Genomic DNA, 27,285 nt, shown 5'->3' with positions numbered 1-27,285 from the left:
GAAATCCCTCTCTCTATATATGTAATATATATACACACACACACACACACACATTGTTGTTAAGTGCCTTCAGGTCTATTCCAACTCATAGCAACCCTATACGTGGTTTCCACAGAGCAACTGGTAAGCTTGAACCACCAACCTTGTGTTTCAAACCGACTTTGCAGTCCAGTGCATTAACCCACAGTGCCACAGAAGTCTCTCTCTCTATATATATATAGAGTCGTGGTGTGGTGCTGCAGGTTAATGTGCTAGACTTCAATGTCGGTTTGAACTGAACTGCAAGGTCAGTGGTTCAAATTTATCAGTTGCCCCTTGGAAGCTCAATACAAGGTTTTGATGAGTCAGAACTAACAACAACATATATGAGGAATGGTGGCATATCAGGGACTCAGTGTTGCTCTGTGTTTTTGGCATTTTGGACACCCACCACCTTGGTAAGTGGAAATCCACGTTGCTGACCCCATGCATACTTTCATCCTGCCACCATAGCGACTTTGTTCATAAGCACATTGGGCAGTGACAGGAGTGATTAGGAAAAGGTGACTGGTTTCCACAGAACATGTCATCCTATCCACTTGATTGTTCAAAATCTTCTCCTCTGCTGAGGCAATCCTTTGGTGGAGCATTCACATGAGAAACAAATAGCACTTTTTTTTGGCCAAGAGAGTTCTACCCACATACCTCTTCTACCCAATTACCTCCTTGTCACCAATATGTTCCAAGTCCCTCACCACTCAATTACCACTGGCCACAGCCCATTAATCAGTCTATCTTTGCACATGTGGCCACTTCTTTCAAGCAAAGTGAACAACCAGCTGCTGCTGTCCACTTTCAAGTGATACCTATATATCATACAGAACCCTCTGTAAGCCAAGCATGAGTTTTCTCTTCTTCCGCCAACTGATCATAAAGATTTCACCATATGGCCACAGGTGCCAACTAGGAGAGGTAACGTAAAGTGACAGAAGTGGAGAGACCATGGGTATTTGGGCCACTTCTTGATGCAACTTACATGTGCCTTCAGGTCTTCCTCAAACATGGCCTCATATATACCACTTCCATTTAATGATAAGCGCTGCTATATGTGTCCAGCAACATCCAGTTTGTGATGGGCAACTCTGGTTGCATGGTGACTTGGTGGCCCACAGTTAGGTGTTCAAATTCTGTGAAGGCCCATTAACAAGCTAAATGCTGTTTCTCAATAGGAGATTGGATATCTGCAGAGAATGGCAGGGCTTTGCTCCACAGTCCTAAGGGTATGTGTTAGTAATTGACGAATATTGTTGTTAAGTGCCATCAAGTTCCAACTCACAGTGACCTTGTGTAGAGTTTCTGAGACTAAATCTTTGCAGAAGCAGAAAAGCTCACCCTTTTCCTGTGGAGCAGCTGATGAGCTTGAGCCATTGACCTTGTCATTTGTAGTCCAGTGCTTATCGTACAGAGCCACTACACTCCTAGTAATTCACCAGTAAGGGTCTGCCAAAGACTTCCAACTGCATCTCTATCTGCCACTGACACTAAAGCACCACTGGACAAGCTGGCTCATATGGCATGAATGGCAGAGTCAATTACACAGTAGCCTGAATCTGTTGTAGAGCCTTCTCTTGTTCTGAATCCCACAAAGACTAGTAGTTTTTTGAGTCAACTGGTAGCATAGTGGTTACGTGTCGGGCTGCTAACCTCATAGTCAGCAGTTTGAAACTACCAGCAGTTCTGCGGGAGGAAGATGAGGCTTTCTGCTCCCATAAAGATTTACAGCCTTGGAACCTACGCAGGGTTGCTATGAGTTGGAATCAACTCCATGGTACATGATCACCACCATTGTTGTTGTTATTAAGTGACATCTAGTGAGTAAGGAGCTCTGGTAGCGTAGTGGTTATGAATCGGACTGCGAACTTCAAGGTCAGCGGTTCGAAACTATCAGCCGCTCCGCGGGAGAAAGATGAGGCTTTCTACTCCGGTAAAGATTTACACCCTCGGAAACCCTGTACAGGGTTGCTATGGGTCGGAACCGACTCGACGGCACTTAACAACAACAACAAGTGAGTTCTGACTCTTCGTCGTGGTCGTGATGTGCCATGAAGTCAGTTCCAACTCATAGCGACCCTAACACAGGGATTCAGAGGCTGTAAATCTTTATGGGAGCAGAAAGCCTCATCTTTCTCCCACAGAACAGCTGGTAGTTTTGAACTGCTGACCTTAAGGTTCACAGCCCAATTCATAACCACTACGTTACCAGAGCTCCTTAGTGACCCTTAGTGACCCTGTATAAGGTTTCTGAGGAGTGATTGGTGATCGTGAACCACTGATATTTCGGTTCAAACCGACTTTGCAGTCCAGTACATTAACCCATAGTACCACACCAGGACACCCAAATGAGGATATGTTGCTTCCAAAGTCCAAAGAGACCCACAAGGCATTGTACCTACTTTCTAGTTGTGGAGGTGGTGGTAGTGGGGGACTGGGTAGGGAGTGGACAGATGCAATAATTTATCTTTCACTTTAATAGGAGTATCTTGACATGCCCTCACCACTGGGCCTCTAAAACTTTTACTAGATGGAAGGCACCTGAATTTTTGCCAGGTTCATTTCTCACCCTCAAGCGTGCACTGTGGTTCCAACAGCTATACTGACATTTTGGTCTTTTACCTTTGTTGATTTTGCATGTTTCTTCTTTTCTTCTTTTCTTTCCATTCCCTTGTATTTTATCCTTTCTGTCTCCGCTTTTGGTTGTCATTATTTTCTTTGAATACCCATTTCCTCTTTCCTTTTTTTTTTCTCTTTCAATCTCTTTACTACTTTCTACTCTCTTTTTATCTTCCCTCTCCCCCCTCCCCGCCTTTTTAAGTTTTTTTTCCCTCCCTTTCATTTTTCTCTTTTTAGTTACTATAGTCTCTTTTTTTCTGGTTGCTGCCTGTTTCTACTGCTTTTTTGTTCTTTATTATTTTCTTTTCATTGTTGGTTGATTGTTTATTCTGTTTTTTTTGTTTTTTGTTTTTTTTTGTGTGTGTGTGTAGGGGGGTGTTTCTCCTCTTTCCTACCTGTGCACAACAACTGTGCACAACATCCCAGCCAAAACTTTATTCTCTGTGCCTCCACCTACTGGGCAACAGCCAATGCCAGCTCCTATACTATCTGCTCAATGATGGGCATCATCCAACATCAGCCAACCTACCCTAATTTGAGGTGCATGAATGGTGAACGGATAATATTGCACACACTTCCATTCTCTAACTACACCTACTGGAGATAGTTGGGGAGAATCTAAGTACACATCAATGTTGTTGTTATTGTTAGGTGTCGTCAAATTGGTACCGATTCACAGCAACCCTTGGCACAACAAAATGAAACACTTCCAAGTCCTGGGCCAATCTCATAATCATTGCTACATCTGAACTCATTGATGCCTCTACTTTGCCAATCCATCTCACAGGGGGTCTTCCTCTTTTTCTCTGACCCTCCACTTTACCAAACATCATATCCTTCTCCAGTGACTAGTCCCTCCTGACAATGTCTGAAGAATGAGAGATGAATTTCGGCCATCCTGGTCTCCAAGGAGCACTCTGGCTGCACTTCTACTATCATCACAGATCTGTTTGTTCTTTTGGCAGCCCATGGCACTATCAATATTCTCCAACACTATAACTCAAAAGTATCAATTCTTCTATGATCTTCCTTATGCATTGTCCAACTTTCATATGCATATGAGGTTATTGAAAATACCATGGCTTGGGTCAGGCGCACCTTAGTCCTCCAGCTGACATCTTTGCTCTTCAACACTTTAAAAAAGATCTTGTGCAGCAGATTTGCCTAATGCAATATGTCGTTTGATTTCTTGACTGCTGCTTCCATGAATGTTGATAGTTGATCCAAGAAGAATGAAGTCCTTGACAACTTCAATCTTCTCTCCACTGTTAAGAACATTGTTTATTGGTCCAGTGGTGAGGGTTTTTGTTTTCTTTACACTGAGATGTAATCCATACCGAAGGCTGTGCTCTTTGATCTTCATAAGTAAGTATTTTAAGTCCTCTTCACGTTCAGCAAGCAAGGTTGTATCATCTGCATATTGCAGGTTGTTAATGAGTCTTCCTCCAATCCTGATGACACGTTTTTCTTCATATAGTTCAGTTTCTCAGATTATTTGCTCAGCATATAGGTTGAATAAGTATGGTGAAAGGATACAATCCTGTCACACACCTTTACTAATTTTAAACTATTCAGTGCTTCCATGTTCTGTTTGAATAACTGTTCTCTTGGTCCATGTACAGGTTCATCATGAGTACAATCAACTGTTCCGGAATACTCATACTTTGCAATGTTGTCCATAGGTTGCCATGATCCACACAATTGAAAGCTTCACATAGTCAATAAAGTACAGGTAAACATCTTTCTGGTATTCTCTGCTTTCAGCCAACGATCTAATGTCAGCAATGATATCCCTCATTCCACCTTTTCTTCTGAATCCAGCTTGAACCTCTGGAAGTTTTCTGTCAATGTATGGTTGCAGCTGTTTCTGTATAACCTTGAGTAAAACTTTATTCACATGAAATATAAAAGATATTGTTCGATGATCTCCTCATTCCGTTGGAGTTGGGAAATTGTCAAAAAATGAAATAGAACTCATAAACATTGATATCCTAGGCATTGTTGTTGTTGTTGTTATGTGCCGTGGAGTCGGAACCGACTCATAGCGACCCTGTACAGGGTTTCCGAGGGTGTAAATCTTTACGGGAGTAGAAAGCCTCATCTTTCTCCCGCGGAGCAGCTGGTAGTTTCGAACTGCTGACCTTGCGGTTCACAGCCCAAGTCGTAACCACTACGCTACCAGAGCTCCTTGGCATTAGTGAGCTGAAATGGACTGGTACTGGACATTTCGAATCTGACAACCACATGGTTTACTATGCTGGGAATGGCAAATTAAAGAGAAATGGCATCACATTCATTGTCAGAAAGAACACATCAAGATCTGTCATTAGGTACAATGCTGTCTGTGATAGGATAATATCCATGTGCCTATAGGGAAGGCCAGTTAATACCACTATTATGCAAATTTATGCACAAGCCACTAAAGCCAGTGAGGATGACATAGAAGAATTCTACCAAATTCTTCAATCTGAAATTGATCAAACATGCAATCAAGATGTATTGATCATTACTGGCAATTGGAATGCCAAGGTTAGAAACAAAAAAGGAAGGATCAGTAGTTGGAAAATATGTTCTTGGTGATAGAAATGATGCTGGAGAATGTATGACAGAATTCTGCAAAACCAATGATTTGTTCATTTCAAATACCTTCTTTAGACAGCATAAGAGACAAGTATACACATGGACCTCGCCAGATGGAATACATACAAATCAAACTGACTACATCTGTGGAAAGAGACGGTGGAAAAGCTCCATATCATCAGTGAAAACAAGGCTAGGGGCAGACTGTGGAACAGACCATCAGTTACTCATATGCAAATTCAAACTGAAGCTGAAGAAAATGATAAAAAGTCCACAAGAGCCAAAATATGACCTTGAATATATCCCACCTCAATTTAGAGATCATCTGAAGAACAGATTTGATACACATCAACATACAATCAGTTAAATGCAAATATGAAAACACCACAATGTCCCAGAGTCAACAGAAAATTTTAGCTCATAGGAAGAAATGAGGAAATGGCTCAAATGACCAAGATGCAGACATTAGTGCCACCACCAAGGACTTAAAGGACACAAGGGTGGTGATTTTCACCACATCCATACTCAACTCACCTATGTTTTCCATGGAGGAAAAAATTAAAAGACAAAACATCTTGGAGAATCTCAATTATTGTCAATTTAACCAGATGGTGCGTACAATTGCAGCTGCCATCCAGATGTGGTTTCATTGTTTGAGCAAATGTGGCTCTATGTCTCTCTCTCTACATATATATATGTTGTTGTTATTAAGTGCCATCAAGTCAGTTCTGACCCATTGCGACCCTGTATAGGATTTCCAAGGAGTTACTGGTGAGCTTGAGCCACCAATCTTATAGTTCAAACAGCTTTGCAGTCTGGTGCATTAACCCACAGCACCACACCAGTAATCTCTCTCTCAATCTCTCTCATAGCGACCCCTGTACAGGGTTTCCGAGGCTGTTAATCTTTACGGGAGTAGAATGCCTCATCTTTCTCCCACGGAACTGCTGGTAGTTTCGAACTGCTGACCTTATGGTTTGCAGCCTGATTCGTAACCACTAAGCTACCAGAGCTCCATATATATATATGTCTTTATATATGTATATATATATATATATATATATATATATATGTTGTTGTTAAGTGCCATCTAGTCAGTCTTGACCCATAGCAACCCACACCAGGACTCTCTCTCTCTCTCTCTCTCTCTCTATATATATATAAAACTTCTTATTGTGAATTGAGTGAAGGTAACAGAACAGATCATCAGTTTTACATTCAATAAATCATATACTTTGCTTCATTACAGTGACTGCAACCCCCTTCATGTAACATCAGTTACTAGTATTTATCTCTATTCACTTTAACTCTTATATTCCTCTCTGTGGCTCTCACTACTTCATCTTTTCCTGCCAATCTGTCTCTTATTGTATATTGCCTACCCCATCACCCATGTTAACATATGTTTGCCTTCTAGCCCATGAATAGTTCCTTCCCCACTCCTTTTGGAGCATGTCGGAACTTAAGTCTAGAAGTAAAATTGTGTGGTGGAAATGTTCCTGGGAACATTCAGAAATGTTTTTTCAGGCATCTGTCTTAGGTGCTTCCCCAGGTGATATCTCAGACAAAGACTCATCAGGATAGCTGGGTTAATCTCATCAAATGCAGTAAGAAGTCTAGTCCTGTTGGTAGGATTGATTCAACTGACTTGGGGGAGGGGGAGCTGCTCAGTGTCCCAGGTTCCTGATTATCTACCCATATGTTCCCATTCTAAGTTTTAAGATCCCTTTTCTTTTCAATCAATGTCCTTACTTTAACTTCAGATACAATTCGAGGTTGGGAATTCAACTGTCATTGTAATTCAGCCACTCTTACACTAAATATATTTTTTCACATATAGTGAATAAAGAAATATAGATTAAACTGTAGATCAAAGATTGGTTTTCAGCAATATCAGCTCTATTACTATAAGAAATAAGCTTTCTTTCAGGGCACAAGTGGCAACTTTGGAGTCTTTCTTATGCAGTTGTAACTCTGAACTTATCTTTTTCTTTCACCACTTTGTCTAGTGTAAGTAGGGCCAACCAACCAGCTTCCCTATACTTCTGCCAGGGGCCACTGAGAAGGTTTTAGCTTAGCCTAAGATAAAATATAACCTGAATAGCCATTTCAGAGTAACAGTTATAGTTAAAATTTAACTCCCTCTCTAGCTACATTCTGTAATTAAAAACTCTTTTTTAATCTCCTGAATAGAATTTGTAGTACAAAAACAGGGAGAAATTCCTCCCAGGAACAAAAGGAATGATTGAAATGGTTACTGTATTCAGGATGCATCCACCCTAAGTACTGGAATAGAAAAACAATACAATAATCAGATGTTCTATGACATTGATTTTCTTGCCTTTTAAAAACTCCAGGTTGCCTTTCAGATGGGAAGGCAAATCTGGGAAATTCCTGCTCCCTTGTTCTCTTGTATATTGATATACAATAAATGCTTTGCTCGGGCCCTGTCTCTTGAGTATTGGCTGATTTAGTGGCAGGTGACTAAGAACTCCTTTTTATAGTTACACATCTTATTCTGACAAAATAGCAGAAAATTACCAAACATGACCACTCTGAGTCTACTAGTGATGATGTTTTATCTATTAATACTGCAACCTTATTCCGCGGATAAGCAGTGCCCTCTTTACTACTGGAGGCAGAGTCATCAGTGTCTTTAAGACTAGTCAGACTTGAGAATCAATTTTAAAAACTCCTCCTTATGATTTTGCTTCTCAGAGCCACTCTTAGTGTCAAATGTTTTAGGCTGGGTTCTCTAGAGAAGCAAAACCAATGAACTGTATATACGTATATATGAGGGGCCTTCAAAAAGTTTGTCGAAAGATGGAATTAAAGGATAAGAGAATTTTTCGATGACCTTTTTGAAACGCCCTTGTATATAGAAAGATTGAGCTCAAGGAAAAAGCTCACAAGGTTGTAGAAACTGGCAAAATAAATCCCAAGTCCATCAGACCGGAGGTTTCTTCTGAATCATGTAGTTGCAGGGGCTAACAAACCCAAGACTGGCAGTTCAGGTGGCAGGCTACTGGCACACAGGTTGCAGAGGTAATGAATTCCAAGATTAGCAGGCAATATGACAGCTGATGGCTCAAGTTCAAAGAATTGGAGGTCAGAGAGCTTTGCCAAAACATGCATATATATTGGGTGCAAGTAACACCCCTGAGGATCAATCAGCTGCTCATAGCAGATGTCATCATAGAAGTGATTACAGTACATCAGATTTCCTCATGGGGGATTACTACATCATTATACAACTGCCAAACTACATCATACCTGCCGAACCACTGAGAGTTATGGCCCAGCCAAGGAGATGCACACGCATAACCATAACATCTGCTAATTGTTTCATGTGCTTTTTCTTCACAAAAAATATAAGTTGTGAAGGTAGGGCGTCTCTGCACAGTGCAATCACATAGTACTCAAAGTCACCATCTTTTTCGAATATAGTGACTAAGGAAATATAGATTAAACTGTCGATCAAAGATCGGTGGTCTTCAGGTACTTATTCAAAGTTAGTGATAGAACAAAACCAGTAGTGTCATTTTTGTTGTTGTTGTTAAGTACCGTGGAGTTGGTTCCGACTCATAGTGACCCTGCACAGGGTTTCCGAGGCTGTAAATCTTTACGGGAGCAGAAAGCAACATCTTTCTCCCGCAGAACAGCTGGTAGTTTCGAACTGCCGACCTCGAGGTTAGCAGCCTGATTCGTAACCACTACGCTACCAGAGCTCCTTATCTCCTATTTAATCAATTCCCTTGCTAATTTTGCTTTTTTTTTTTTTAAATTCTTTTCCAAGAACCATAAAGATATTTTTGCTTCATTAGTTAAGTCATGATTGTTTTTCTTTATATGACTTATTAGAAGTATGATTTATTACTCTGTTGTAAATTAACACAATAATTCATCAATGACCCTAAAGGATCCATTTAACTAAGACTTAAAATGAGAGAAATAGGCATGGGTTATAGTAATAGAAATCTTTCAAAAGGTACTATCATTTAAGGAAAATCATTAAACACATCACCAAGTGGTATTTGACAAAAACAACTCCATTAAGCACAGTCTCACTTTTAGATATGCTGGATTGGGCCATTTATTATGATTTAGGGATAAATTTCAATCTTTAAAAGCTCCATATATGTTTTCTTGAGGAAACCTTAAAGTGAAAGAGTATAAAGTAGTGTAATTAAGCTAATACTTTTAATAAAGGGCAAGTTCTTAAAGATGTTTGTTCATTAATTCTACAAGTTGTTTTTTTGGTTGTTATAGTTTTGAGGACCTACTAAACACCAAGCATTATGACAGACCCTGAGGATGAAAGCAGTGCAGAAGTCAAATGTGATAGTGCTGGAATAGTGATAATGATGGGGATTCTGAGTATAAATTTAAAAACATTTTTATAGCTCTTTGTGCTTTTGGTCTTTACTTTATTTGCTCAGACTTTCTAAAGTGCATAGCGTTCTCATGCATGGAAACACCAAATAGCACTATTGTTGTTAATCCTGTCTAGGGTTTCCAAGGAGCAGCTGATGAGTTTGAACTGTGAACCTTGTGGTTCTCAGTCCAGTGCTGGTCCTACAGTGTCATCCCGTGAATCCAAAAATAGTATTACATTTTTATAAACTGTGACTTTTAGGAACCAATAACTTTTATTTTTCACCAATAGCTTTTAAATGCTCTTTAACCAATAATTCAATCAATATTAAAATTAATTATGTATAAACTGACTTTTAGGGACCAGTAACTTTTATTTTATTTTTCACCAATAGCTTTTAAATGCTTTTGAACCAACAATTCAATCAATATTAAAATTAAATTACTTTCACTACTTTCTTGATAATTACTGTTTAAACACTGAGTATCCTTGGTGTCATGGTGATGTAGTGGTTAAAGTGCTTGAATGGTAACTGAAAGATCAGCAGTTTGAACCCACCAGTCACTCTTTGGGAGAAAAATGTGGCAGTCTGCTTCCATAACAATTGTTTTTGTTGCTGTTAAGTGCTGTAGAGTTGGTTCCGACTCATAGCGACCCTGCAGAGGATTTCTGAGGAGTGGTTGTTGAGCTTGAACCACCAATCTTGTGGTTCAAACCAACCTTGTGGTTGAGTGCTTATTCTACAACGCTGTCCAGTCTTGGAAACCCTATGGAGCAGTTCTAGTCTGTTCTGTAGGGTTGCTGTGAGTTAGTATCAGCAACAGGAATCCTTAGAAGCTTGGTTCATAAAATGGTCACCTCTAACTCTTTTGCTTGTGGCTTTTGTGAGATTCATGAATTTTGTTGTTAGGTATTTTAACGGATAAAGATGAAGGTCAGTCTTTGGAATAAATATTGTGATTTTATCTAGAATAGTGTTGAGATATGAAACAGTCGATCCCTTCTCCTTACCCCTCATCCCCACCCCCAAGGGGATTAAAAATGACTTCTACATATGGATTCTACTCTTACCTGCTGGGGGAAAGATGTTCAAGACTATCACATGGTTCCCGTTCAAGGTTCTCCATCTCTTGACTGCTTTCAACTATTTCTTCATTCTGAAGTGAAAGAAATTCTGGTAAGAGGGTTGTATTGACCCTTTTTTTTTTTTTTTTTTTTGAGGCTTTTAAATCTATGTTCTGACCCCCACTTCCACCCCCATTCCTTTCTAGATGAGCAGCAGTTTCTCATCTTGCTCCTTCTTTCTTGATCTGCCCCCAGGCCCCACACCCACTCCATGTGTCTGTTACAGTTTGGCTTTCCTTTGGTGTTGTTAGGAACCCAGGTACCCTAGTGGTAGAGTGGTTAAGTGCTTGGCTGTTAACTGAAAGGTTGTCGGTTCAAACCCACAAGCCACTCTACCAGAGAAGGTGAGACAGTCAGCTTCTGAAAAGATTTACAGCCTTGGAAACCCTGAGGCTGCTCTACTCTGTCCTATACGGTGACTAGGATTTGGAATCGACTTTACAGCAGTGGGTTTTGGTTTTATGGTTAGATGACTCTCCTATGTGCATAGCTCTAAAATACTAGGGCAATCTTGCCACTGAGTCAAGTTTTGACTCACAGTAACCCCATGTGACAGAATAGAACGATCCCATAGGGTTTTCTAGGCTGTAATCTTTAAGGGAGCAGACAGTCAGGTCTGTTTCCTGTGGAGTCGCTGGGTGGGTTTGAACTACCAACTTTTCAGTTAACAGTCAAGCAAGCACCTGTTGCAGGGATTATGTCCAAAACTTACTCTCAAAAACAGGTTCCTTTTTTCCTTTAGTAACAAAGAACTATTAATGCTGTAGGAGCCTGGGTAGCATGAATTATTTGTTCAACTGCTAATCTAAAACTTGGCAGTTTGAACCCACCCACTGACACCTTGGAAAAAGGACTGGCAACCTGCTTCTAAAAAGATTACAGCAACAACAAAAAAACCAAAACACAACCCAAAAATCTAACCAAAACTGTGGAGCAGTTCTAGTCTGTGACACATGGGGTCACCATGAGTTAAGGGCGACAGTTTTATGTTTTGTTTTGTTTTAACAATGTACTTCCCCCCACTGATTCATCAAAAAGATTCAGAAGGGGCAATAAAGAGATCAGTTGATTCAATATCTCAATTATTTGGGTAAGTAAATCATGGGGCAAAGTTGTGATTTACTCAAGGCCAGAAAGATGACTAGAGGGAGAGATGAGGTAAGCCCAGTCTCCACTTTGACAGACTGGTGATGAAAGATCCATGAGTCTGATCACTAATGGAAAAGGTGGAGGTTTGAGTCCATCCAGAGACACCTTAAAAGAAAGTTGTGGTGATCTACTTCTGAAAAATCAGCCTTCAAAAACCCTATGAAGCAAGAGGGAGTTTGGATTCAGAGTGTGTGGGGGGCGGGAGACCGGGAAGGTAGAAGCCCCACTGAGTTTTTCATCCTGTCTAGATAGGTCTGGTGAAAGGAGATGGGGACTGGGGACAAGACTCTCATGATTCAATAATGAGTAATTGTTATCATGACTAATTGCGATTGTCACAACTGTAAAAGTAGAAGTTTTGTAGCAAAAAAAGGTGAGTGGTCAATATGATAGTCCTGGAGCGGAGGACTTTGGGATCATCAAGGGAGAAGAGTAGGAGCAGAGTGTGGGACCCTACCCAGAAAAGCAGCAATGTCAGAGATGGAGGCAGAGATGATGATATGGAAGATGAGATGGAGTAGCTTAGGATTCTAGACTCATGGAGAGAGAGAGGATGTGTGCTGGTGGCTAGGAGGCAGCGTGTGCCCTTTAGCTGTTTGAATGACTGTATATTTCACATCTGAAAAAAATAAAACAAAACAGATGGAATCGAAGCAAATACTGTTAAGTGATAAAGTATGCAGGGGATTATAATAGTTGCAATGAAATGAATTGATGTTTCCCCATGTAAACGGTCTCTCAATTCACAATAAAAACTTAAAAACAAACAAAAACCCTATGGAGCATAGTTCTGGTCTGACACACATGGCACTGCCACCAGTCAGAATCCATTAGATAGCAACTGATTTTTCTTTCACTTTACAAAATGCTTTTAAGATGTTTTCCTGGTGTAGCTTGTTGTTAAGTGATGTTGTCAGTTCCTACTTATAGCAACTCTGTATACAGTTTCCTAGTTGTGGCTGGTGGGTTTGAACTGCTGGTCTTGCAGTTAGCAGACCAATGCTTATCCTATAGTGCCACACCATGACTCTGGTGTTAACCTGTTGTTATTAAGTGCTGTTGAGTTGATTTTGACTCATAGCGATCCTGTATAGGGCTTCTGAGGATCGGCTGGTGAATCTGAACTACCATCCTTGCTGTTAGCAGTCCAGTGCTTATCCTGCAGTGCTACATCAGGACTCCGGTTTTGTCTGTATCAGTCATTAATTCCTTTTTAATGATAAGTAGAAATCCATTGTGTGGATATGCCTCAATTTGTTTATCCTGTTCAAGTAATTGTACATCTTGGAAATACCACCACGTGGCTTTTATATATTCAGTGATGGCTTTATTAAAATAATCTATCTTACGTTTTTGGAAAAGAAAGTGTAGATTAAGAGAGAATTTGCAAAAATATAGCTAAAAATTTTTTTAGTAAATACAAATACAAGCTTTCTCTGAAAATGAGAGCTGGAAGTTGAAGGATGAACTGTCCCCACACAGGGAAACAGCTGTGAGAATGTCCCCTTGCAAAAGGTGAGAGTGACAAGCTGCTCACAATGTTGTTTACTATGTGGGAAGAGACTCCTTCCCTGGATTCACAGAATGTGGTCAATGCAAGGTTGTTTTTATCAGCCATGCTGATCACAAAATCAGCACTTAAAAAATGTTTTGATGAAAGAAAACTGGATTTGCAATCTTCCCAAATCTGGCTGTTATTATTTAGTGCCACTGAGCCAGTTCTGACTGTATAGGGTTTCCAAGGAGTATCTGGTGGGTTTGAACTGCTGATTTTATGGTTAGCAGTCCAGAGCTTATGCTACAGCACCACACCAGGACCCCTCAATTCTGGTATCCTATCTGAAAGGCAAACTTACAAATAAAGGACCATCTGGTATACTAACTTGGCTAGCTCAGCTCTAAAATACAAGGGCAATCCTGCATGCCAAGTTCATAATATATATATATTCACTCAAAACACAATGTTATTTAAATAATCTAAATTTTTAGTTCCCTTCATTATATACATATTTGACTAGAGATTGGAAAATATCTCCCAGGAGTCCATATATGGAAGTAAATTGCAGACCCAGTGCTAAAACAATCTAGTTATTCTACACAACCATTTTCTAAATAAAGTTGAATTACATGAATATGTCAGTATTATATAATATCCAATCTAGTTTTGCACTTATGAAGTTATCTTTTCCTGAAATACCACTGGACTTTGAACTTTCCAAAGGACTCACCATATGATACAGTGCCTACGTAAAGAGTAACCACTGTTATTAACAAAACTTCCTCCTACTGTTCTGGCTTACAAATGAATGTGCTCCTCCCTACTCTATTGAACTATTGTTGTTATCAGTTGTTACTGAGTCAATTCTGCCTCATAGGAGCCCCATACATATCAGAAGGATACATTGCCTAATCCTGCACTATCTTCACAAGTGTTCATATGTTTGAGTCCATTGTTTTGGCCACTGTGTATTTTAAGGGCCTTCCAATCAAGTCATCTTCCAGAATTATATTGAACAGTATTCTGCTGTGATCCATAGGGTTTTCATTGGCTAGTTCCCAGAAGCAGATAGCCATGCCTTTCTTCCTAGTTTGCTTGATCTGAAAACTCTACTGAAATTCATCCACCATAGGTGGACCCTTCTGGTATTTGAAATGGCAGTAGCATAGCTTTCAGTATCATAACAACACACACCACCACCACAGTACACCAAGGGGTAATGGAGTTATCTATTGTTAGTGAAATGGATTGTAGGGCCTCTTATTTCATAATAACCCAGTGATCAAATAACTCAAGGTGTAGGTATAGACCAGTGGTGGGGAATGTCCAGCCTGCGCCGTATGTTGTTGCTGTTGTTGTTGAGTGCTGTGGAGTTGCTTCTGACTCATAGTGACTCTGTCTGTATAGGGTTTCTAAGGACTGGCTGATGAGCTTGAGCTGCCGACCTTGCCGTTCACACCAACCTTGCAGTCTAGCACATTAACCCATAGTGTCACACCAGGACTCTGGGAAATCATTTGGTCTGATCCTGCCAATGCAACTGCAGTGCTAAAAACAATCTAGTTAAAAACAGTCCAGGGCTAAAAAATAATCCAGCCACCACACTACAGCAGGCTAATTTTTTTTTTTTAATGTTTTATTGTGAATTATGTGATAGTTTACATGGAAGAACATGAGCTTTACATTCATCCTATCCTATATTGTTCCATTGCCATGGTTACAATCCCCTCCATGAATCATCTACCAACCAAAGGGTCAACCTGCAAGCCTGACCCCTAGTCCCCAGCACACAGCCCCTTTCCCTCTCTGGGTCTAAAGTCCCCAGCCGCTCCATCTCTCCAGGTCATCTCTGCCTCCATCTTTGGCATCCTGCTTCTCTGGGTAGGGTTCCACACTCCACTCTTTTCCCTTGATGGTCCTAGGGACCTCCGCTCCTATCCCGCTCCTAGACTGCAAAGTCAGTCACTCCCCTCCTTTTGCTACAAAACATCTACCTTTACATTTCCAACCCTCACAGTCAGTCCTGATAACAATTATTCACTATTGTATCACAAGAGACCGATCTGCATTTCTTTTCATCAGCCTGGCCTAGACAGATTGGATACTACTCAGTGGAGATTCTACCTTCCTCCATGCCCTCTGGATCTAGAATCCCTGTTGAAAGCTTGTAAGCCAATCACTTCTTGCCTTTGTAGACACCCCCCCTCCCCCCATTTTGGGTAGCCAATGTCCAAGTTGCCCATCCCTGTCTACTCTGTGTGGAAGGGGTGGGAATGATCCTCGCTGTAGGGATTTGTTGCCTCTTTTGAGCTACTGCCTCCATAGGTGTAGGTCAAGTTCATCAAATTGTATCAGATTACTCTTTTTTCCCTCTTCTTTCTGCTTCTAGTTGAGCTCTGATCATCCAGTCATTGAAGCCAGGATAAGTGGGTATTATCTGCAAGCATGGGTGTTCTTGTGCATATGCCCTCTCTTCTTATCAGCTGGATGCTTCACTCTCCACTCTAGTCCTCTGTGGCTATGTTACTGACTCTGGGCCCAAGGGTCCCCGGGTCTTGCCACACTGCTGGCCGAGCAGGTCTCCACCGGGGTTCACAGGAGTCTATTGAATGTTGTAGGGCTTAGCTTAGCAGGTTAATTTTTAAGTTGATAATTTTGTATGGCTCACGAATGATGCTATAGGTATCCAAATGGCTCTTGGTAGATAAAGTTTCTCCATCCCTGGTTTAGACTTTGCTCTCTTTTCCCTAGTGAGGTAGTTAACTGCGCTATATTTCAACATTTTGCTAAAGTTTCTATAGGTAAATTATAGTGCACTGGCTTTTGAAATCTGAACACAACCCACAAAAGGTATGTTTCTATTATGCCATTTACACAAATATATTACTGAAAAAACGTTTTAAAAATTATATTGTAACTTTCTCTTGCTACATGTGACACATTCTGTTTTTTAATTATGCTGTTCCTCTGGTTTCTGTTCTTTTATGTATCTTTAAAAATACTGGTGAACCTGCAAATGGAGTTCACTATCATTACTTTGACCTGTAATTTGAAAACATTTTATAAAATCAAAAGAACATTAAAACTGGGTTTTAGGCAGACATAGGTAGTTATAGCTTGTTGACTTTTTATTTAAAAGTGGCTTTGTACAAGACTTAACTTCTCTGCATCTTAGTTTTCTCATCTGTAAAGTAGGGACAATTACATTTACATTGGAGAGCTTTTGTGATGATTAAAAATAATCTGAGAAAATGCTTAGCACAAAAAAAGTTTTAGTAAATGGCACTGATAGTTGGCTCCCTATCGCTGTCTCATCGAGATGAAGTGATGTAATGTACATTCCTAAAGCACACTGCCTGACTTATTCAGCAGCCTGGAAAGATCTTTGCTACTTTAGATGACTTTCCTAAGTGGCCAGAACACTGACTGTCACAGACAGTAGCTCATTTCCTCTTTATCCTGTGGATCTACATTCAGTGAAAAGGATTTCTCATCAGCGTTGATTTCATTACCATTTCTGAAGAGGTTGTATGTGGGAAGGCCGGGAAAGCAGCTACTGTGAGTCATGCTTCCAGCTAATGACGTGAACAAGAGGAAATAGATCATTGCTGCTAACAACCACAGCTGAGCTCCTCTGCAGCCGCTTTGCTTTCTCAGGCTGCAGTCAGTGAGCCAAGTACGATGACCCAAGGGCTCAGGGGAGAGATTGCTGCCTCAGCAAGTTTAGCTCAAGAAATGGAACAGCAAGCATCTCCCTGCCAGAGAAGAGGGAGGTGTCTTTTTCAGGGAATGAGTTCTGTGATGATAATAAAATCAAGATTTCAGTTGCAGGTGGTGACTGCTGGTGGCTCTAATAGTAATTATGAACGATTTTGGTTCCCACTCTGTTACTGGTGTGTGTGGTTAACACTTGAGGGCAAGGAGTGACATTTATTACAGTGTGATTATTTGCTCTCCTAAACTGATGGGGTTTTAGCTCATGTTTGAGTTCTAGGCTATCTCGAGTCAGATAATGTTCTATCGATCCTGGTCATTCCTCTTTGATCCGACCACTCCTGCCAAGTAGTTCCAACTCACAGTGACACTATAGAACTCAGTAGAACTGCTCCCATAGTGTTTCCAAAGCCATAATTTTTATGGAAGTCAACTGCCCTGTCTTACTCCCATGGAGTGGCTGATCTTTTTGGTTAGCAACTGAGCACTTAACAACTGTGCCACCAGGGTGCTTTTCATCTTTGACAGTGGTCCCACAACATAAGTGGCTATGACTGTTCTTGATGTTGGCCAACCCCCTTGTCTTCTTTAAACAGCCTTTAAACAGGGATGGTACAGGCAGGCATTAAATCCTTTTTATCCTAAACTACCCTTTTCTTACTGGTTTGCCTATTTTTGTTGTTGTTAAGTGCCGTCGAGTCGGTTCCGACCCATAGCGACCCTGTACAGGGTTTCTGAGGCTGTAAATCTTTACGGGAGCAGAAAGCCTCATCTTTCTCCCGCGGAGCAGCTGGTGGTCTCTAACGGCTGACCTTAAGGTTCGCAGCCCGATTTGTAACCACTACGCTACATACTCTAGAATAATGGCTTCCCTGGGTATACCATGTTCTGTGTGAAATCTGAGTTGCATTTAATTGTCCTAATTATACTTCTAAGTCTGGGATTCAGGGACTTAGACTTAATTTTGCTCACATTTCTTCTCATAGCCTTGGTCTTTATAAGCAGAAGTCTAACCTCCTTTGGCAGCCTCTGTTCCTATCCAACTTTCTCCATCACTTTAACTATTAACATATAAACAGTTGCTGTGAAAGTCCTTTATTAACTACACAAAGACATAGAAGGAAAAAACAATTAACACACTGAGAATGATTCAGCATGCACAGTAGTTAAAAGGGCTTGGTTGCTAATAGAAATGTCAGCAGTTTGAATGCTCTGTGAAAGATTTACAACCTTGGAAATTCTACGTAGCAGTTCTACTCTGTCCTATGGGTCACTATGAGTCAAAATCAACTCAACAGCAGTGAGATTATTTTGTGTGCACTTGCTTTAACAATACCCATACTGTTGGTTTTCTGCCAAACCCAGAGAGGAGCTAACATCTTACCTTTGAGTCTGAATTAACTAAATAACATAGCAGAAGAAGGAAGACACCCAATGTCTGGTGGTCAGAGCCTCTTGGATTTTGTTCAACGCATTCCAAACTATCCCACCTCTCCTGCATTGTCTATTTTTTTTTTTCCCACCAATATGTGGAACAGGAATAAATAGTAATGGATAGTTGATAGAAACACAGCAGTCTTGAAATTCTAGTGATTAAAACTTGTGGCAGTTAGCTGTTCCATGGGAGAAAGATATGGTGGCACTCTGGTTCTATTAAGATTTACAGCCTTGGCAAACCTTTGGTTTCAGATACTTTAAAGTTTTCCTTGAGGAAAGTTGCTTCTTATTTACTAACTCTATTTCCCACTCCGCCGCCCCCCCTTTTAAAAAACAAACAAACAAACAAAATGGTAGCACTGATATATTTTGTTCGTGGATTCAAGCATGACAACAATTGTGAGGCTGGCCCAAGTTCGGGCAGTGTTTTTGTTCTGTTGTGTCACTATGAGTTGGGACTGACTCGATGGTACCTAACAACAACAATTATTGAGATAATTCACTCTAACTTAGATTATTGTATATAAGAACTTAAAATATGTATTAAGCATGCAGGCCACAAATATGTTGTTTAAAGATGGGTAAACTAAGTCACAGATATATGAAATGAGTTCACATCACATGGTGAGTAAGTGACATAGGCCCACTGCCACAGGTGGTACAGCCCTCAGTCCAGAGATAGCGTCCTCTTAGAAGATCCCGGTACAGAAAGGTACAGAAAGTTGACGGTCAGTGATGAAGATTAGTGTGGTTAAATACTTTTTATATTAGGATAAACACTGGACCCCCTAACCACAAAATCAGTGGTCCAAACCCACCACCCACTCCTCAGAAACTCTATTAAGGGTTGCTATGAGTTGGAACCGACTCAACGGCACTTAACAATAACAGCAATGACTCCACAGACTTCATGGATATCAAGTCAAGCAACTTTAATTATGTTTATTCATTTCAAAAAAATGGATTAACACTGTAACACTTTGCAAACTATTTCCCTACTCTAAAGACAGGACATAACACCTGCAATCATGAATAATTAAGAAACAGTAATGTTTGTACCCTAACCTTCCCAAAATACAGAAGGATAGCTAAAGCCGATAGACAAATGGCAGCTTTCTCTATTTAAGAAAAGTCTACAGGGAACTTTATTTTCCACACTGTTTCTGCATCTAAGAAGAAAAATCTAAGGCGTGCTTTTTTGCCTATCTCCTTAATGATTAGTGGTTTCCTTTACTTAGGCACATGAGAGACAGATGATGGATGCGGCCTTTTGCCTCTTGTTAAAGTTCAGTTGAGCCCATCATCTCTGGCGTCTGTTTGAGAATCATTCTGGCAGCCAGGTATTTAATTTTTAGTGAGGCAAGGGAAAGGGAACTCTGGACCAACATATGTTTACAATCCATTTTACTGGGCTTTTAAACATAATGCTACTTTCCAATAGTACAGTTTTAGGCAATTTTAAAAATATTTTCACACACTGTCTCATTGGATGCTCTAAACAGTTCCCAAGTGGTAGCTGTTGCTGTTGTTACGTGCTATCGAGTCAATTCTGACTCATAGTGACCCTGTGTATGGTTTCTGAGGAGCAGCTGGTAGGTTTGAACCACTGACCTTGTGTTTGGTTCACAGTACAATGCTGATCCTACAGCGCCACCCCAGTAGCCATTGTTAGGTTTCATAAACCCAGGCCTTCCTGATTTAAAAATGCATGCTGTTTTTAAATTATCATAATTTTGAAATAATTACAGATTCACAGAGGTTGATAAGAAATGCATAGGAAAGTCCCTTGCATTCTTTCCTTAGCCTTCCCCAATGGCAACATCTGACACAACTATAGTATAATATCCAAACCAAACAGCTGACATTGGTACAATCCGCAGAGCCTACTCAGATGTCACCAGTTATACATACACTCATTTGTGTGTATTTGTTGTTGTTGTTAAGTGCCATTGATTGGTTCCGACCCATAGCAACTCTATATAGGGTTTCCGAGGAGCAGCTGGTGAGCTTGAACCGCTGACTTTGCTGTTCAAAGGGGCTTTGTAGCACAGAGCCTCAACCCACAGCACCAGCCCAGGGCTCCATGTTTGTGTGTATAGCTCAATGTAATTTAGTCATTGTTTTTATACATGACCTTCATGCTGTACTGTTGTTGTTATGAGTCAATGAGTCAGTTACAGCTCTCAGTGACCCTGGTACTGGGTTTCCAAGGAACAACTGGTGAGTTTGAACCACCGACATTATGATTAGCAGTCCAGTGCTTATCCTACAGTGCCACACAGTACTAGCAATTTTAAATATGAGGTCAGATTATAAGAAAGAATAGGTGAATTATCTCTCAACAAAACAGGATCTAATAACAATGACATATATGACCAAGCAGGGTTTTTTTTGGAATCAAGTTGCAATTAAGAAAGAAAACGGAGAAAATAAAATAATTCAACAAACTTCTTGGCTCTTGGGAGCACCAGTCTGTGCTATATGTCTTTAGGGGGCATAACTTCCAGAAGTGATAGTAAGTATATCATAGAGGAACACAATTTACTGATTTATTGATAATTATGGCAGCAATATTCTCTTGTGTCAAAGATTTCTATCTATAAAATAAAGGTGATCTTACCTTAATTTCAAATTTAGTCTCATCTCCTTCCTTCTCCAGGAAGTTCAAATCTGTCTCCGCAAGCAATTCCTCAGATATTTTCTGAGGAGGAGCTAGAGGGATGAAGAGAACCTGTCATTCATCTGTTTATTTGACTTGTAATTAACTCAGAGTACTTAGCCTGGCTTGGACAAGTAAGGAGACAATGCTGATGCATCAATTAACAAAGTGTAAGTGAACTGCTGTGATTTCCTAGATGGGGAGTAAGGAGGAGGCAAACGGAGAGACACAGAAGAGAAATCGCGTCCTTATCCCCAGAGACTTGATATTTAAGATGAAGAGACCAAAGTCATAGTCATGAAACCAGTCAATCAGTACATGTAATATGGTGACAATGATCAAGTTTCCATCAGTCCCCTTTTTAAGGCACAGCTAAAAGGTCATGTTCTTCATGAAGCCTTCCTTGATGATTCCAGTCTTGATGGATTATTTTATGCACTGCTGTAGCAATTATCGTGCGTTGATTTTGTTCTTATAAGACCAGATTCAATCATTAGTACCATATTTTGTTGAATCGAATACCTATATGAAGGTATTTCATTTACACATATTAGTATAGAAAATTTGAAAAATACTAAAATTTAAACACAACCACTTGGTATATTTCCTTACAGTTTCCTTTAAAGCCGCCCCCCCCCTATATATACAGCATATACGTGTATACACATTATCATACTATATTATGAAGAAAAGGAAGTCCATGTCTGCTCTAGTCAGAAGAAGAGTGGTCTGATGGTTGGATTCTAGGATTAATAGAACCACATTTATAAGTGGAATGACTGTGTGACAGAATCAGTCAGGTGAGTCAGGATGGAACTGGGCTGTTTTGTTACTATTCTCTTCTGCCAGCCACTCTCTCTCCCCCTTCTTCTCTTGTCTCTTTCCTCTGTCCCACAGGTGCACTAGGACACCTGAAATGTTTCATTCCGTTTCTTCAGGCTCCATGACCAACTGGTAGTAAGATTCAAATTTAAGACTTTATCAGAAAGTTGCATTAGCTAGAAGACTAGTAAGTAATCGGCACTTTGAGTTTTTATTTGTCACTCTGATCATCCCTTGGGTGTACAACTTCTTTGGGAAACTCAGGATGCATGTGATTAATCTGAGACAAGATTTGAACATTTCTAGCAGGACCTATGGGCAAAAATGGTATTCAGCTATTGCCATCGAAATATCACTTTGATTTTTTATGTGGGAGACAAGATGGAATTTGACCATCTGGCCTCTAGAAGCCCCTCCCAGTCCTTAAATTCTGTGACCAACTGGAAGCAGTCTTTTGAAGGTTTTTCATAGACATTTCCATCAAAATCTGTAGCAAAGTATACAGTTTGCTATCCCAAGTTTTGTGATCACAAAGTTACTTTATAACAATGGACAATCCTTTAGGCTCCTCACTCTCTACAGAATCTCTGTAAACTTAATTTATGTAAACATAATTCCACGCATGGTAAGTGGATACTGGCAATGTATGTAGTGTAGCTGGTGATCACATGATTGAGAATCAATCACTTGCTCTTTATAAGTTCAGTGACATAGTTAGAGACATGGAGTCAGAAGCCGTTCTGCCAGATTTCACATCTGGTTCTTCCATGGAAGGATACACATTGCACAATGTAGTCTATCCATTTTAACCTCTTCTTCTGTGACACCAAATAATGAGCCCACTGCCATCAAGTTGCTTCTGACTCATAGTGAACCTATATAAGGTTTCTGAGACTGTAAATCATAACAGAAGTAGACAGCCTCATCTTTCTCCCAAGGAGACATTGGTGGGTTTGCATTGCTGACTTTGTGATTAGCAGCCTAATGCCTAACCCACAGGGCCACCAAGGCTTCTTCATGTGTGAAGTGGGGAATAATGATGACGCCTACAGAGCATACAGAGAGTTGTTATGAGGTTGTAATTAATTCATATGCACAAAGTGACTCATGGTAAGTGCCCAGCACAGTTTAGCTACTATGGTGCTGTAGGATAAGCACTGGATTGGTATCCTCAAGATGAACAGTTGAAACCCATCATCAACTGCTCATAGAAACCCTAAATAGGGTTGCTATGAGTCAGAACCAACTTGATGGCACATAATAACAACAACAATATACCCACATGGCATCAAAAGAACTTGCTCTCATTCCTTATAGACTTCAGCAAGGTTAAATGTTGTGCCCAATGCACCTAGTTAACAAGAGTTAAAGCTGAGATTCCCATTCCAGTTTACAAACACCTCTGCACACTTTCCTCTTACTGTGAAATACTATAGTTTATCTTGGCCCAGGCCCAGTTACCAAGGAATCAGACAAATGTGTTTGAAAATCTTATTAGTGGACCCGAGTACACACAGTGGTTACCTTCCACAGCAAAAGCACGGAACTGTTTTGCAAAGTGAGTCAGTAACTAGATCCAGGCCAATGATACCTGTTCAGACATGATGAAGATCTGAGGGTCATTCTTTATTATGAAACCTTGTGTCTGAAAAGTTGAGAAATAATGTATCATTCCTATTTTGCAAACTTGTAGCAAATGTTGTCATTATTGTTAAGTGCTGTCCAATTGGTTCCAAGTCATAGATACTCTGGATAGGGTTTCCTAGCAGTGGTTGGTGAGTCTGAACCTCTGACCTTGCAGTTTAAACTGACCTTGCTATCCAGCACATTAACCCACAGTGCCACACCAGGACTCAATATGTTGTTGTTGTTGTTAAATGCCATCAAGTCGGTTCCAACTCATAGCGATCCTGTATCAGGTTTCCAAGGAGCAGCTGGTGAGCTAGAACTGCCGCCCATGTGGATCAAACTGAGCTTGCAGTCTAACACATTAACCTACAGTGCCACACCAGGACTCAATATCTACATATATAAAATGTCTGTCAAAATAATGACCATTATGTCTTAAACAATCACCATTTCCACCCCCATGAATGTTGATGAAACATGGAAATCACACAACTTTCTTCCCCAAACTACCTACCCAAGGCAGAGATCTGGCCAGTTTTTGGAGGCACCCATTTTGGAGAGGATTCAGGATGGGGGGCCACAGGTTGCACTGGGCGAGTCTGTTTAGCTGCCAGTTTCTTCAAGCTCACTTGCCTTTTGTCAAATATTTCCTGCACATTGCCCAGCTTCTGAAGGACTTTCTGGGCATTGTCCTGCAATCACAAAGCAAATCATGATTAGGTGTCTCTGCACTGAGTCCAAAGACAAGAAGACTTCCCTTTCTCCCACCTTTCCCTGCCCCATCCCTACCTCCCTCAGACAACCCTATAGCTGCTGTAACAGAAACATCCCAAATGGGTGGATTTTACAGATCAGAAGTTTATTTTCTCATAGTTCTGGAGGTCAAAAGTCTAAATCAGGGTCTCAGCTACATTGATTCCTTCCTTGGCTCTTGTAGATTTTCACATGACATCTAATTTCCCGAGTGTGTGCTTGTCTGCATCTAATGTGCTCTTTTTATAGCTCAGAAGTGATTAGGTATAGGACCCACCCTACACTTACATTGTTTCATTAACGTAACAAAGAAACCCTATTCCTCAATGGGATCACATCCAGAGTTATAGGGGTTAGGAATCCAGCATATATTCAATCCATAATAAAATTGTTACATGTATTGTCTTGCTCTAAACTTGTGCATCTTGAGAGTCTGCATCTCCCACTTGACTAACACTTGAGGACAATGACTGTATCTCTTTAACCACTGTACCTCCAAGGCCTGAAAGACTGCCTGACAGAGTGGTGCTAGGGAAATAGATGTTGTTGTTGTTAAGTGCTACAGAGTTGGTCCTGACCTATAGCAACCCTGCATAGGGTTTCCAAGGAGTAGCTGGTAAGCTTGATGTGGAGTGTATAAATGATCACTAAGCCACATCCTTGAATAATAGTACAGGATGCTACAGGTCATTGTGAAGGGCATTAGACCCATGAACAGGAGGACTTCAAAATAAGAGAGGTACGCTAAGTAAAGGCCATGATGGGGGAAAGATTATATGTGTTTTTTGGGAAAGAGTTGGCTATATTTTGAAGCAGGATCAAGGGAAACACAAGGTACCTGTGATAAAAAGGTTATTCATATAAACTTTATTCTATGTGACTTTTTCCTCTCTATATAGGTAGGAAATCAATAAACTGAAAAAAATGCAAGGGGGGCTTCAAAAAGTTTGTGGATATTTTCCATTATCTTTGGATTCTATTTCCCCATGAACTTTTTGAAGCCCACTTGTGCAAGGAGAAAGAGGAAACTCATAGATGTTCTCTTAGTCTGATTACATGTTCTGTGACAGAGGATCAGGAAAACAAGAATGCAACAAGGCTTGAAATTCCTTGAGTCACACCAGAACTAGATTCAGGGGAATGAATTTCTTCCAGTCTTCCTTCCAGTATGGTAGTCTGCTAGCCATGGTGGGTCAGGGGAAGTAAGTAACCTTTTCTTTGTCTTTACAACTCTGACATCCATCTTCTGGATGATTTTGCCACCAAAGAAGAGCCCCAGAATCAGACTAACGAAGTGCCAATTCACTGTTATATGAAGAAAAACATGGCATCAGGTTTGGAGAAAGAGTCATTAACAACCTGCGATATGCAGATGATACAACCTTGCTTGCTGAAAGTGAAGAGGACTTAAAATACTTGCTAATGAAGATCAAAAACCACAGCCTTCGGTATGGATTGCATCTCAATGTAAAGAAGACAAAAATCCTCACCACTGGACCAATAAACAACATTCTTATCAATGGAGAAAAGATTGAAGTTGTCAAGGACTTCATTCTTCTTAGATCAACTATCAACACTCACGGAAACAGCAGTCAAGAAATCAAACGACGTACTGTATTAGTCAAATCTGCTGCCCAAGACCTTTTTAAAGTGTTGAAGAGCAAAGGTGTCACCGTGAAGACTAAATTGCGCCTGACCCAAGCCATGGTATTTTCAATAACTTCATATGCATGCGAAAGTAGGTCAACAAATAATGAAGACCATAGAAGAACTGATGCATTTGAGTTGTGGTGCTGGAGGAGAATATTGAAAATGCCATGGGCTGCTAAAAGAACCAACATATCTGTGTTGGAAGAAGTGCAGCCAGAGTGCTCCTTGGAGGTCAGAATGACCAAAGTTCGTCTCTCATACTTCGGACATATTGTCAGGAGGGACCAGTCACTGGAGAAGATCATGTTTAGTAAGGTGGAAGGTCAGAGAGAAAGAGGAAGACCCCAGTGAGAAGGATTGGCAAAATGGCAGCATCAGTGGGATCAAGCGTGGGAACAACTGTAAGATTAGCCCAGGACCGGGCAGCATTTCATTCTGTTGTGCGTAAGGTTGCTATGAGTCAGTGCCGATTCAATGGCACCTAACAACAACAACAACAACAACAATGCTCTGTAGGGTGCCAATCCCATGTGTGTGGGCTCAGAACATACCCAGCGAGATGGTGAGTTTTGTCTACGTTATGGTAGGCCACACTCTGAGGAAACAAGTGATGAGGCTCTCACTGAAGTCTCTATTATGAAACAACTACTCCCTTATAGGCTCAGGATGCTTTGAATGCTGATCTTAGGACCAAGTCCTGGGTTTGGCCTCGCTCCTTAGAAGCTCTTAGAGTTTAGACTTCCACTGTCCTATGGAGTGGACAGTACTCCAATAACCATATGATAACTATGAAGGGCTTGAAATATGATTAGTATGTTGTGAGATTTGTTGCATGTATAAAATGCACATTGAATTTGAAAGATTTTCTTTGAAAAAAAGAATGCAAAGTCTCTCTCTCTTTTTTTTTTTTAATATATTGATTACATGATGGCAGGTGAAATCGAGGGTTATAAATATTGATTTCACTTGTTTCCTTTTACTGATTAAAAATTCAGCCACTAGATAGTCTTCAATTACATTACGTGGCTTGTGTATTCTTTCTAGCTCAGGGGCTGACAAACTTTTTCTGGGGAAAGGCAAATAGTATATATTTTAGGTTTTATGGGACATAATGTCTCTGCTGCAACTCTGGGATCCTCTGTTTTCATGAAAGCAGCCATGCATAATACATGAATGAACAAACGTGGTAGTTCCAATAAACCTTTATTTATAAAAACAGATGGCAAGTGAATTAGGCCGATGGGC

At 40.4% G+C, this 27,285-nt stretch overlaps 1 protein-coding gene across 1 annotated transcript in view; it reads right to left on the bottom strand.

Annotated features, from left to right (window-relative positions):
• MCF2L2 (MCF.2 cell line derived transforming sequence-like 2) overlaps positions 1-27,285 on the bottom strand; it is a 302,889-nt gene that overhangs the window by 147,644 nt on the left and 127,960 nt on the right. The window contains exons 13-15 of the mRNA XM_006869837.1: positions 24,159-24,329; positions 21,148-21,258; positions 10,676-10,761 (exon numbers count right to left, since the gene is read on the bottom strand). Coding sequence (XP_006869899.1) covers positions 10,676-10,761; positions 21,148-21,258; positions 24,159-24,329 — 368 coding nt within the window. The remainder of the gene's footprint in view (positions 1-10,675; positions 10,762-21,147; positions 21,259-24,158; positions 24,330-27,285) is intronic.

Source organism: Chrysochloris asiatica, unplaced genomic scaffold (assembly GCF_000296735.1).
Source record: "Chrysochloris asiatica unplaced genomic scaffold, ChrAsi1.0 scaffold00135, whole genome shotgun sequence".
Classification (NCBI taxonomy): Eukaryota; Metazoa; Chordata; class Mammalia; order Afrosoricida; family Chrysochloridae; genus Chrysochloris; species Chrysochloris asiatica.
This window is presented reverse-complemented; position numbering and strand designations above follow the sequence as displayed.